Genomic DNA, 13,558 nt, shown 5'->3' with positions numbered 1-13,558 from the left:
TATAATGTTAAGCGAACATTGAAGCGTTAATTACAGCTGAGTGTGTCATCGACTAATACGTAATACGCGTTGTATGTCAGAGATTTATCCACTCACGAAATTAACATTTTTCGTGCACCTGTTGACACAAAAATACACACAATATAGGTATCTCCATTTGTTCCTCAACTTACATAAAGTTTGATAATTTTTCTCTTCTGTTCATTAGTACGAAGTGAAAACTTGACCGAAGTAGCCTCCGGCGGGAAATTCTTGGAGTCTGTACACCTGACTATACCATTCAAATTCTGGGAAAGCGTCCGTATTTTCAAATTATAAGTTGCTCTTTAACGAGTTTATAATTGAAAAGAAAACGTATTTTATACTAAGCAAAAAACGAATCCGCAAAACAAATATTGGGGAATATTATTTATTGTAAAATTTCTTCCCACGCTGGCTGTATTGATGACAAAGGGTGTGAGGCTCGGCCGAGGCGTTGAGTAGCGTTGAATGAAAAGTGTCTGTGTGTAGGGCCAGGGCTGAAGGTGTGAGAAGGGCGTGGTGTGGGGTGCGGGGGAGGTGGGTATCGATCGAAGGCGCTGCGCAACAAGTGCCGCGAGCCGCCCGCTGCGTGATGCTCGGACACACCGCCCGACCGGTCCGCGCGCAATTTGAGATAGCGGCGCCCGCGAGTGTGCACTCCCCACATGATGATATCACACAGAAAATATAATTGACTGACTGGAACCCCAAAACTCATTATTTCATCTTTAGTTGGAATTGCGCTTACGGTTTGAATCTCACTCGAAGTTTAATTTCTTGTATGTAAAGTTTTTCGTCCATTAATTTACTTAGCTTGCGTATTTAGAGTAATTCATCGCTTCTGAGAATTAATTTATAGCTTATTTCTTAACTAAGAAAGTTACTCAAAAGTTTCCCCCTTGTTTGCAACTATGAAAAATATTTTCATACTTGAGGAGGGTAAAAAAATATGGAATTTGGAAGCAAAAAGTTACATTATAGAAGTTAGTTATTTTATTCAGAGACAATTTTATTACATCGGTACAAATGTTGAAGTAAATACCTGTATTTGAAACATATTTTATAAACATTTAAAGTAAACGTATCTATAGACGAATACATTATTAAATTGATTGGAAAATTAACATCTATACACATTCTACGCATCTCAAATCCTTCTGTGCTAGGTTTCACGAACAGCTCCGATATATTTATATAAAGGATCATAAAAAATCTTAGAAATACATCGCTATGTTTTATCTTTCATAAGTAAATGTGCGCAGACCACTGACAGTAAGTCAGCGTTCAAACATTTATAGACATCTTGAAATATTACCGCGATTTTAAATATAATAATAAATATAGATTTATTTTAATAATAAACTAACATTAACACTACGGACACAATTGAAAAGAAATCGAAGGAAGCGAATTGGGAAAGTTGTCGAGAACAATTTTGAATACAACGAAATCTACGATATCTACCAACTAAGAAGATTAATATACTCTTTAAAAAAGGCACATCCATATAATTTGAAACATTAAAAAATATATCTTTGTTCTTTGTCTTTAAATGTTCCTATGGAACGTTTTAAACATAAAATAGACACTCTTTGGTAAAACAACGCACGGTTTGTTAACTGGGCACAAATAAAAAGGAGCTAAATTAAGTATGTAAACTGAAAATTGCACGACAAAGTTTACAACAATAGCTCTAAATGATTACTGTAAACGAATTAAGTGGTACCTAAATAATTAATTGCTACTCCCACGAGATCGGGCTGAGATTAGGGCTGTAGCTTTAGTTAGGGGAAAAAATACCTTACTTTTTATATTGTTGTTTTAGGCTTTTGGGACAACTGGGTTCTGGAGATCCGATAGCCAGCCGTTCTATGTAAGATGCTGGTATTCAGCCGCATCAGGTAAGACTGGAAGCTGGCTCCAACAAAGCGATGGAAGCTTTTAGGATTATTTTTATGTTTTATACCTGCTTCTTTAATAATTTCGATTATATTTCTTTAGTGGTGGTCACAAAAATCTAAAATAGATATAGTAAGGTTTATTCTATTTTAATACTTTATTATTCTCTCAGTATTTACTTATCAGATCATAACCCACTGAAACTACGCCTTTTTCTCATTTACACACCTTAATTGAATAGTTTATTCTAAAGTCGTCACAAGATATAAAGTGATAATGACTCAGATTTAACACCGGTCCTAAATAAACTCTACGAACAAAACGTAGAATGAATACGGAATAAATTATTTTCATAAATTACTTTACAGTTTTTAATTCCGATCCATTATACCTTGCAAAAATATTCTTGAGACGAAAAACTTGTTTTACTTATTTTTATATTTAAACCTGAAATGTGCAAATCACACAAGATATTGAATATATTTGGTACGCGACGTAGGTAATATTTTAATATTTATTTCTATAACAATTAACTGATACGAAGTTTCTTACAGTTTAAGAACAAAGCATTTGTTTTCAAGTTAGAGAGTGAAACGTTACAAGTTTGGTAACTACAGCGAACTAACACAATAACCTGTGAAAACATTTGTCTTAAATGTTAGTCTTACAATAAGTAGTTATTTCTAAAACCCAATGTAAAATTTTGAAGAATGCTACAGTAAACTTGGTATGACTTACTTTACTCCAATGAATGTATAGTAAACCTACTTTGATAATAATTAATTGTTTCAGATATAAGTAGAAAGTTATATGTCATGACATTGATCCGCTCCGAATGATACAATAAGATATCAATTACAATAAGATCAAAGATTCATTAATACTGGTTTGGCAAACGGAATGTATTAGGTACATAGAACATCTTATTATTATAAGGTAATCGGATAGCTCCTGTAATCGCGTTTGCGGTTGTACACTCTCGTTAGGACATCATTCTTTGCCGAAGTCATTTGTGTAACGAGAACACTTTACCCTTACCACCAATCATGATATTATTAAGAGAGACAGATCCAATAGTCGTCCATCGTTACTTCGTCCTGATATCGCGTGGAACACTCAGTCGGGGCTCCTCTCATAGACACTACGACGTCACGCCTAAAACTTACCTATTTATAAGTTAGAATTATAATAATCCTACAGTATAAACCAGTCACATATAGCCGTCACTTGTACGTATCACTTGTCCTACATTGTCACTCTGGTACACTAACACCTTAACTCTAGAGGTACGATTGATTCATTGGCGTTATTTCCACTACTTATCTAGTTATACACATAGTAAAGTAGAAATGTATCGTGTCAAGGAATGGACAAATCTTAATGGGTCTAAGTATCACTTAAGAAACGTTTTATTGCCTAACATAACCGTAAATTAGTGGAACGATGAACTAAACAATATGAGGGCGGGTGACGTGCGTCATATTATGACATATCATTCCACCTTGTTAAATGTACTCCCAATCAGAAGCTTTATTACAAACATTATTTTCCAACAAAATACAATTAATTTGTAAAACGTTCGTTCATTTTATTCATCTAAAAGCAATACCTATTACCTTGGAGATACACGGAAACACAAATTGGATTTATACAATAATATTGCCGAATTGTTGTATTATTTCGGTGGCTACGTGGGAGTTGAGAAGACAATAGCGACAGAACATCTAATACAAAGTCCACTCGAATGAAAGTTACAATGTATCTGTACGTATAGAAAATTCGAAAGTCACCCCTGATCTTAACTAACACTTGAGATCGTATGATAAAGCCCGTATCGTTGCAACGCGGTGTCGATTTAAGAGATGACGCACGAGTTGCGTTTGCTGTTGTGTCGCTCGCGGATTTGTTGGAGGTGAGCCAGTTGAGCAGGAGAGGGAACGTGAGGCGCTGGAGGTGTTGGACTGGAGCCGGGAGCTCCCTGCGGCCCGGTCGGCAGCGACTGTCGCCTTCGTCGCCGCAGAGCCGGAGACAGGTTATACTTCACCTTGGCCTGCACCAGCAACTCTTTAAATATCTGCGACACGTTGATGTTCTCTTTAGCTGACGCTTCGACGAACCCGTTCTCCCAGTCGACTGTTACCACGGATTCTGTCGTGTGGAACTCTACCTGTAAAAGAAATTACGTATGTTTATGGGTTTCGTGGGTTACTACGTTATTCTACATTTTCAGCACGCTAAATTTTATTCAGAGTCAACCTCGTATGCAACATGTTTTGTTCAAGTCTCCGGTTGCACTAAATATCACAAGGTATTATCGTAAATAGCACATGAATGATGTTATTCAGTTCTTACGTTACGAGTATATTATGTACATACTCGTTCTTCAAAAGAAATATAACGACTTGACAAAAGAAAGAAATAAAACACAAATCTGCGCCATTATTAATTTTGAATCTTTTTGAAGTATTTCAGCTAGGCAGCAAATATTGAAGACACCGTAGAGCTGCGTCAACATTTCCCGAGGCTCTTTTGCCTACAATTTCAGTTTGATATCGAAGAGACACAAAATGCGAAGTAGCGAAAAAAAACTTTTATGAATTTTGGCAAAATATTTTTCTGCTATAAGAGTATCTTGAAAGGAAATATTAATTTGCAAAGTCATTTAAACATAGGTAATTGTTTTGTCGAAATTATAATGAGTTTGTTCTGTTGGCTTTCGTTTAATTAAGGAGGTAGATGTTCCTATGGAGATTGAGACGGGAATTCATTTGTTGAATCTTGTAAAGTTTTGGGACACTTACGGAAAGGTAAAGTAATATATATCACCTCTTGGTAGGTGTTCGTGATTACCGAAGTTCACGAGTAAATTTATCTCTAATTACCATATCTTTGTTGTGAGATCGACTTTCTGTTTTAGTTAACGTAAATGAGTTTCGCACAGATTTATCGAGCTAAGTTCGGTTTTATGAGTTAAGTTTAACGTATTTTCCGAATATGCATCTTGTGTGGGAAACTACAGGAACCGCTGGAGAATTGGCAACAACAAATTCGTATTGATAAAATAATTATCTGCTTAAAACTTTCGTAGCCATATATTCTGTGTGAGCATTTATGCAAACGGAGACTTAAATTTAAAAGTCATAACTCTGGCATTAAAAAGCAATTTGCCGCAACTTCAATGCAGCAAATTCGATTCAAATACGAATTATAAAAACAAAGCTCATCAGAATCTGCTCGCCAATAAAAAGTTGTATCATGCTACGAGTCTCCGTTAGAGTATCGTATTTTTTCACTTCAATAAAAGCATAGTTATGATTGTTTGTGCGGAACGCGGTGCGGATATTGGCGGGCAAGCGGATGCCTCGGGCCATTGTGTTCTGTTCCCAACTGGCTATCGGAACACGAGCGTGGACCAACTTACCCTTTGAAACAACACACGTATCGCAGGTCAACTAGCCATTGTCTCTAGAAACCCGGACAGTATTCCATTAGAACTGATATAAACAGCTCCACAAAATGGCGTTAAGTGCCAGTTAACCAGAGTGAAATAGTCGCACGAATAATTTCCACCAATTATAACAGAATTAGGCTAACTTCGTGACGTTCGTTATGAAATATAACACGTTTCTGGCAGTTTCATGCGCTGTTACTGTTATTTCATTTTGAAGCTTACGACGCCAGTTATGTATGATCACGTAGGAAATTTAATTTTAACCTTACGTATTTTACGTTTTCTTATTAATTCGCTCTGCTTGGAAGGAAATTTAATTTTTATTTCAGATTATTCTATTTCAAAAGGTTTTTAGATTATAGTAACTTATTTCAAGACAATAATTAAGTTACGTTATAATTATTTATAATCTAGAAAATTCCTTAATTATCAGATGCAACACGCTACTATGAACCTACTAAGTATAATCTAGTGTTCGTGTTTTAAAGCGCGCTAACATAGAATAAAGTAAGTACATTTGTTCAAGATGGTAAATAATTCAAATTTTTAGTGAGGGTCGTATCAAATACACAGAGGAACGCTAAACTTTACTTGTTCTACATTAAAGCGGAATAGTTAGGAAACTTTTTAAGATAGCGCAGTGAAACTTACTTTGTTCGGAGCAACAGTAACAGTTGTTATATTAGTTAGTTGGAAAGTAACCGACGTAATCTAATTTTATTGGTCTTTCTTAGTTTTAAGAAATTTATTAGGTCCAATGTTTTATTTAGTTATATCTATAAGTTCTTAAACTAAAGTCACTTCAAGACTTTGGCCAGAACTTTGCAAAATGAAACAAAATCGTTACTCTTGTTACTGTGTTCCGGGACTATAACTTAAATGCAGGACTTCTCGGCGTTACATAGCTTATTTATAACGTTAATTATATCATTCAGTATATATGTTAATAATTTTAAGAAATAATACAAAGAAACGTATCTGGACATCTCAAATATTCTTTTTATTTCCGTACAAGTTAATTGGTTTCTTCAAGTCAGTTGAAGTATTTTTTTCTTTACCGCAAACATACAATATAATTGTGTGTTTAAGTATCTTTTGCACACTACAAGCGAGTCTCGTGCAGAAAGGTAAATTCGAATAAAATAACGTTAATATTAACGAACACGAATGGAACAATTAAATTGTACACGCATTTATAAATATCGGTAAATATTTTCCTCTAAGCGTTGCAGTTGTTAGAATTCTCATAACATATTGAAAATTTCTAGAAAATAATAAACTGTAACTAATAGACAAAACAAACATGCAATGTTTATTCTTGGAAAACTCTCTCTTATAGAATTATCTTTAACGAAACATTGTAAAGCAACATTTGAAAATTCTTGTTAGCCTTTTAATGATAGTATCACCAGGAAAGCCTTGGAATTTCATCAGTTAAAGGGAACAAGTTTTCAGCCGAATCTTATGGTAACTAGACAAGTAAAAATAAGTAGGTTTATTTAATTAATTAGTTCATTAGGGAAACCATAGGCAGAGTCAAATATAAGCGAGTATTTCGATGGAGACATACACAATCTCGGTTTACGGTTGCTAGTTAAGATTTGCATTCCTTACTAGGGGTTTGGGGTAGTGGAAGGGGTGTGGCGGGGTCGTAATACGTGCTCCCGAGATTATTGCCAACTCCCATAGGAAAAAGTTGCGAATCTGCGTTGTTAACATATTCCTATGAACTATCTCTTTTGTTTCTATTGTTAAGTTACGTGCAGAAGTTTAAAGCATAATCTATACTAATATTATAAAGCTGAAGAGTTTGTTTGTTTGTTTGAACGCGCTAATCTCAGGAACTCCTGGTCCGATTTGAAAATTTTTTCAGTGTTAGATAGTCCATTTATCGAGGAAGGTTATAGGCTATATATCATCACGCTGCGACCAATAGGAGCAGAGTAACAGTAAAAAATGATACGAAAACGGGAAAAAAATTTACCGATTCTCCCTTATGTGACGCAAGCGAAGTTGCGCGGGTCAGCTAGTTGTACATATAGGTAAGTATGTAATTTTAACATATTCTTATACATTTACAGAGAGATGGGCCAAAATTCACATTAAGCCACGAAATGATGATTGTCAAGCGAAGTCCATATATGTATGCCCAGCCGTGAGATGGCTCATGAACGGTTGGTATTATGTTGAAGCCTCATTGTACAAGCCCACTCTACCCTGTAACTCCCTAACGTATTATCATTGTAAGGACGATCAATTGTTAAATAGTCTAAAGAGTCATTGCGTTCGGTCGCATCCTTCACGGCAGACTAAGCTCTGATATAGGGCGCCATAAAAATAAACGAACCCGAAGAATGCATTGAACATAATAGGCCCCATTATATAACGAAAAGTCGAGCGATTCGCCCGATTTCGTCAGATCCGGTGAGTTTCCGTCATAGTTAGAAGGTCTCTGCGACCTTTAGCTTCACATATTGCGACCACTGACACCTCGGAAATTCAATTTTGCTCAACGTTGAAACGACTTCATAATAAATGGCACCCGATGGCCGAGAATAAAATTGTGTTACACAGATTTATGATTTATGTTGTTTAATTTCATTATTTCAAATTTATAACCGACTTTGACTCAAGGTTTTCAATTACGAAAATATATTGAAAAACGCAAATAAAAGAAAATGAAAGTGACAGATTTATAGGTGAGTCGCTCCGCAAATATAATATCAGAAGTTTACCGGTGCGTAATATTCTGTAGGTGGGTAAAATATTTTTGATAAGATTTCCTATTGTTTTCAGCCGATAGATTTCTTTGAATGTTTGAACATCCCCCGGGGTTATGTGATACGTGACACGCGTTGATCCGCACTCCACCCGCCACTTTGTTGCCGAACCTTTATCATATAAGCTGTGTGTGTACTGTACAGTCAACAGAACCGAAGAACATCTCGACACCACAAATATTGAATGTGTGAACACAAAATACGCCACGCAAAGAATTTATATCCCTGGTATTACCTTCACTTTGAGGACAGCGAAAGAAGGTATAACAAAGTAAGTAACAAAATCAAATAACATAAAAAAAAATCTTGCCTGTCTCGCTCCAGTCTCAGCCAGGTCCACTTTATTGCCGACCACAACTATCGGAACAGCCGTACTCTCCTTAGTTTCATGTATTTGATCTCTTAAAGTCCTCACTTCGGCGAAGCTGTTTGCGTCTGTGATATCGTAGACCAGAATAAAAGCGTCTGCAGACTGCATAGACAGTGCCCTCATTGCGGGAAACTCGTAAGCTCCGGAGGTATCTAATATGTCCAGGGTTAGTCTCACGCCTGATACATTGAAGTCTCCATGATGCATCTCTTCAATGGTCTTTTTGTACTTCGGTGAGAAGGAATTGTAAAGAAATTGTGTGATGAGCGATGACTTGCCAACTTTCGCAGCCCCTAATACTACAATTTTGTGTCGGACCGCGTTGTTAGTGAGGTTGCCGCTGCTTGATACTGTGTCCTCCGTCCGCTCCGTCCTGGAAATAAAAACTAATATTAGTACACTTATTATGCGACGCGGTCGTCGAAGCTTAAAATGAACTTCGATTGGATGCACAAGGTAATACGGTGAAGTTATTTTACTGTGAAAGTATATTAATATCGAGTTATTGTACAATATATATTAAGTAGATCTTGATGTAATCATTCCGAGATTATATTAAATGATAGATCGGTAATAACAGTTGCTTGATTTCAATCATCTGCAATACATTTCAGCGGTAAAATACAACCTAGGCTTTAGCAACTTAAGTCACCTGTCGTTTAAATCAACAATTTGTACAGTCAATTTAAGCCGCACAGTCGCACCAAAAAAATCGACTCGTGTAATCCCGCATTATGAGATTTGTCGCAAAAGCAATTTCGTCAACCGTTCATACGGGTGCCTTTATTGTGTTAAACAAGTGAACGTTATTACCAACATCAAATAGACTACTAAATTTAGACCTAATTTAGCTGACGAAATAAATTGTGCCATAAATTAAATGTGTGGGACGCATTTCGCAAACATAATGATAATCATGCAAATCAAGTGTAAAGTTGACGATACAACGGGGTCTTTGAGATAGCCTAGTGCTCGACAAACGGCCTGGCTAATGTATTCATGTAGGTGGTAGATAAATAGCGAGGGCACTAGGCTCCTTATCTGTGGAACTTGGGCTCACGTAGCGCGACTAATTGACAAACACATGGGGTAAATATTTACATAACATTATTAGTACTCTGTAGTCTGTAGTACTTTCAGAATGAAGGATTTGTTGTATGGTCTTTTCACAGAAACTTTATCGTTAATATGAATTGGATGTGTCAGTGCTGGCTTATCTGAAGGCCGATCAATAATAACCGTGTGCCATATGTTTATTCATTGTCATTCAGTTTAATCGAGTACTTATTGTTTCGCACTGTGACAGGTGTTTAAAGATTCATTCTGATTTTTCTTAAACGTATTATAATATTAAAACAATAAAGACAACTATGTATTTTTGACGCCTTAAATGTAATAACTCACGTCTGAAATAAGCTTTACTTTACACATTCCTGTTTAAATTCTAGAGAGAATCCTCCAATGATAAAGTCCACATTTATCAACACAGCATGTGCAAGATACGCTCGTAGACATTCCTGACAGTTAATTTGAAACAAGGACTTTCATGTTATTAACTGTGACAAATTCTTGGCCGTTATACAAGCGGGAATATTCCTAGAATAAGTGTAATTTTTTGTTAGATGGCGTTACAATTAAATATTTCGCACCTAAATAATTCGGACCTGAATGTCAAAGTTGAAAGCTGGTTATACGACTCTTGAGGTTTGGGTGGTAGTGTGTGCAAATGCTGATTGCAAGGACTCAGGTTTGTTATTTGACTTTTCTAATCTATACTATATACTATATCTATACTTAATATTATAAAGCTGAAGAGTTTGTTTGTTTGTTTGATTGTTTGATTGTTTGTTTGTTTGTTTGTTTGTTTGAACGCGCTAATCTCGGGAACTACGGGTCCGATTTGAAAAAATCTTTCAGTGTTAGATAGCTTATTTATCGAGGAAGGCTATAGGCTATATAACATCACGCTACGGTCATTGGGAGCGGAGTAGCAACGAAAAATGTTACAAAAACGGGGAAAATTTTGACTTATTCTCTTAGGTGACGCAAGCGAAGTTGCGCGGGTCAGCTAGTAATATTATAAAGCTGAAGAGTTTGTTTGTTTGTTTGTTTGTTTGTTTGTTTGAACGCGCTAATCTCAGGAACTACTGGTCGGATTTGAAAAATTCTTTCGGTGTTAGATAGCCCATTTATTGAGGAAGGCTATAGGCTATATATCATCACGCTACGACCAATGGGAGCAGAGTACCAGTAAAAAATGTTACAAAAACGGGGAAAATTATGACCCATTCTCTCTTATGTGACGCAAGCGAAGTTGCGCGGGTCAGCCAATTTATTATAATATGTCCCCGGTACAGCCAGGAGGCTTTGGGCTAACATTGTACTTACATGGCAAATCGTGGCGATTTTTATCATATCCTCTACCTACACCTTTGGAGACATCAAACGTGATGTTATAAATATAAAAACGACGGTTTAAAGTCGTTAGTATTTAACACCTTAATTAGACAGAGTTCAAGAAAATAAAATACGTTTCATGTGAAACCTTTAAAAATAGTAGTATCTATTCCTTTGGTAGTAAAACGGTATGACACGTGACCCCTCGTTAAATACAGCACTGCACTTGAGTCCTGGAATTGTCGAGGATAACCTTTGTGAATAACTCTGAGCGTTACTCGGAGAGGTGCTTATTTAAGTGCCTTACTGAGAATGTGCTGAGTATGTGACGTCTTTTTATAACTACATGTATATAAACGAGGTCCTAGCCGTAGTTTATATGAAAATAACGGTATGTTTTAAAGAGACAGTACCGGGAGCGTAGCGAATTGGATGCGTATCCGCAGAATACCGAACCTTCGCTTTCGTGTCGTCTGTTCACCTTTAATTTTCAATTTAACAAATCTGATAAGTACTTATACTTAAACTCCTTACTCCGTACGATGATGAGCAAAATATGTATTTAATTCTTAAATAAACTGAACGAAACTAAAACAGGTCACCACATAAACATAGATTTAAGGCCCTCAAAGTTAACAGAGGCGTTCCTTTATAGTGAGGTCCCGTAGCGACCAGTTAGAGGTTCGTTATTATCGGCGGAATGTTTCCGTTCCCTTCTGATTGCACCATTGTGCGACACCTCTGGCTAAACATCGGCTTGTGGTTGACAACAGAGAACAACGATGGACACAATTATTTAAGTCCGATCCCTGTCTGTTTGCCAACCAATTTGTCGGGAATTTAATGATCTTTCTATTTTAGGTAAGAATTAAATTAAGTTCTAAGGAGAAGTTTAATATAATATGTTAATTAGAATCGGCAGATTCTGCGGTAGTGGTTTGTTTTTACGTCGAGAAATTCTTGACATGAAAATATTAGATGAGAATTTACAACCTGAGTCTTTGAATATAACAATAAGTATGAAGTTCGTAGCTTAAGTGTAGCTTTTAGTTTGTGCATAGAAACTGTACAGGAAATAAGTTGCTTTGACTGACTCTATATCTACGTCAGAAGTTGGCGTGTTTTAATAGAGAAATCTTGAAGGTGTAGTAACAGCAAACATGTCTTGGTAAGGTAAACGCTCCGAAATTCCGGGGTTTCTCAACTCAAGCAAAAGTATGATTGGCTTTTGTTAGTTTGAAAAAGTCATTTAGGAAATTTCGTCTCTTTTTAGACGCTATTTACTTCTGGTTCTTCCGCATCTCTCTCTCGTCTCATATATTGTTTTAATTAATTATAACAAAGAAGACTTACAAAGCCTGCGTTATTTTAAAACTCCAAAGAGAACCTTTTACCTTACACAAAACGTAAATATATTTTCTGCTATTTTTTTTAGATATACAATCTATACATACTTTTTTAATTATTGTAGAGTTGTACAATTTATAATCAAACGGCAAACCTTTCAATAACTTTCAATAAGGAAGCGAAATCGGATTTACTTTGTAAGTTTGTTCTCCATCTGACAATAAGATTATTCTATATCTATTATTCTCTTTTATACCTGAACCAGTGTGAAATAACAGTCGCATAGCAAAGCGGAAACAATAAGCCGGCTTCGTTCAAAGTTACACAGATGTTGCAATGCGGAACATTGTTTCAAAACTAGAGACAACTAAACGCGTTGGAGGTTAAAAATGCATGCGCTAAGTACATTATACGGATGTAGGAAAAGCAAGAGAACGGCTTTATTACATCAAAGAGTTCAAGGAAATCGGATGACGGCAACCTGCACTTTTAAGCTCGCTACAAGACTCCCGAACGCGAGTTTAAAGTCAAATAAAATTGTAAATCCTACTGCGCAACACGCAATCCGATTTTATGACTGATTTCTTAGATTGTGCAGTCACGAGCGAAAATATCGCATGCTTTGATACACTTCATAACTTATGCGTTTTTAAATGTTATGTTTATTTTATTATTATTCCCTCTTTCTACCTAAGTGATAATGTCATTGTCAAAAATAGTTTTCTTTCTTTTTAGTTTAAAATACTTTTGCCGTTGAACCAAAAGAAAAACTATACTACTTATTAATACATATAGCATAGACGTATCTATATCTTTAAAGCAGTTATTTTCGATCATATACTTGACATTTATTGTAGCTTACGTTAACACCTACGGACACAAAATGCGTGACAGCAATATTTCCTTATCGTTTATAGCGTGAGAAAAAACGTTTATTTTATACTAGCTGACCCGTGCGGCTCCGCTCGCGTGAATTTCGTACTGTTGCTTATTCGTTTGAGCACGCGAATTGCGAAGCACTCGATACACATAAAAATGCTAACAACTCTTTTGTCATCTAATGGTTATATACGAAAGGGACCCGAAGGGCATACAATGTGACACAGGCTCAGGCAGGCCTGATTTCCTGTGGTTACCTTCTTTTCCGCTCTCGTCTGTATCCGTACCAGTTTACAGTGTAAAATATAATACCTTATTATAGACTGACCATTGCTTACCCGTCTGGATTCAGAATATTATAATAGGTACAGACAGACCTATCTGCGCCGGAGCTCTTCACACGCGTAATAATGT

General features: G+C 36.2%; 1 protein-coding gene across 1 annotated transcript in view; it reads right to left on the bottom strand.

Moving 5' to 3' along the window:
• Positions 1–1,002: 1,002 nt before the first annotated feature.
• LOC142972475 (ras-related protein Rap-2b) overlaps positions 1,003–13,558 on the bottom strand; it is a 38,008-nt gene continuing 25,452 nt past the window's right edge. Inside the window, exons 2-3 of the mRNA XM_076113644.1 lie at positions 8,462–8,894; positions 1,003–4,087 (exon numbers count right to left, since the gene is read on the bottom strand). Of these exons, the coding sequence (XP_075969759.1) occupies positions 3,776–4,087; positions 8,462–8,894 (745 nt within the window). The 3' untranslated portion in view covers positions 1,003–3,775. The remainder of the gene's footprint in view (positions 4,088–8,461; positions 8,895–13,558) is intronic.

Source organism: Anticarsia gemmatalis, chromosome 4 (assembly GCF_050436995.1).
Source record: "Anticarsia gemmatalis isolate Benzon Research Colony breed Stoneville strain chromosome 4, ilAntGemm2 primary, whole genome shotgun sequence".
Classification (NCBI taxonomy): Eukaryota; Metazoa; Arthropoda; class Insecta; order Lepidoptera; family Erebidae; genus Anticarsia; species Anticarsia gemmatalis.
The sequence above is the reverse complement of the archived record's forward strand: the minus strand, read 5'-3'. Positions and strand labels throughout refer to the sequence as shown.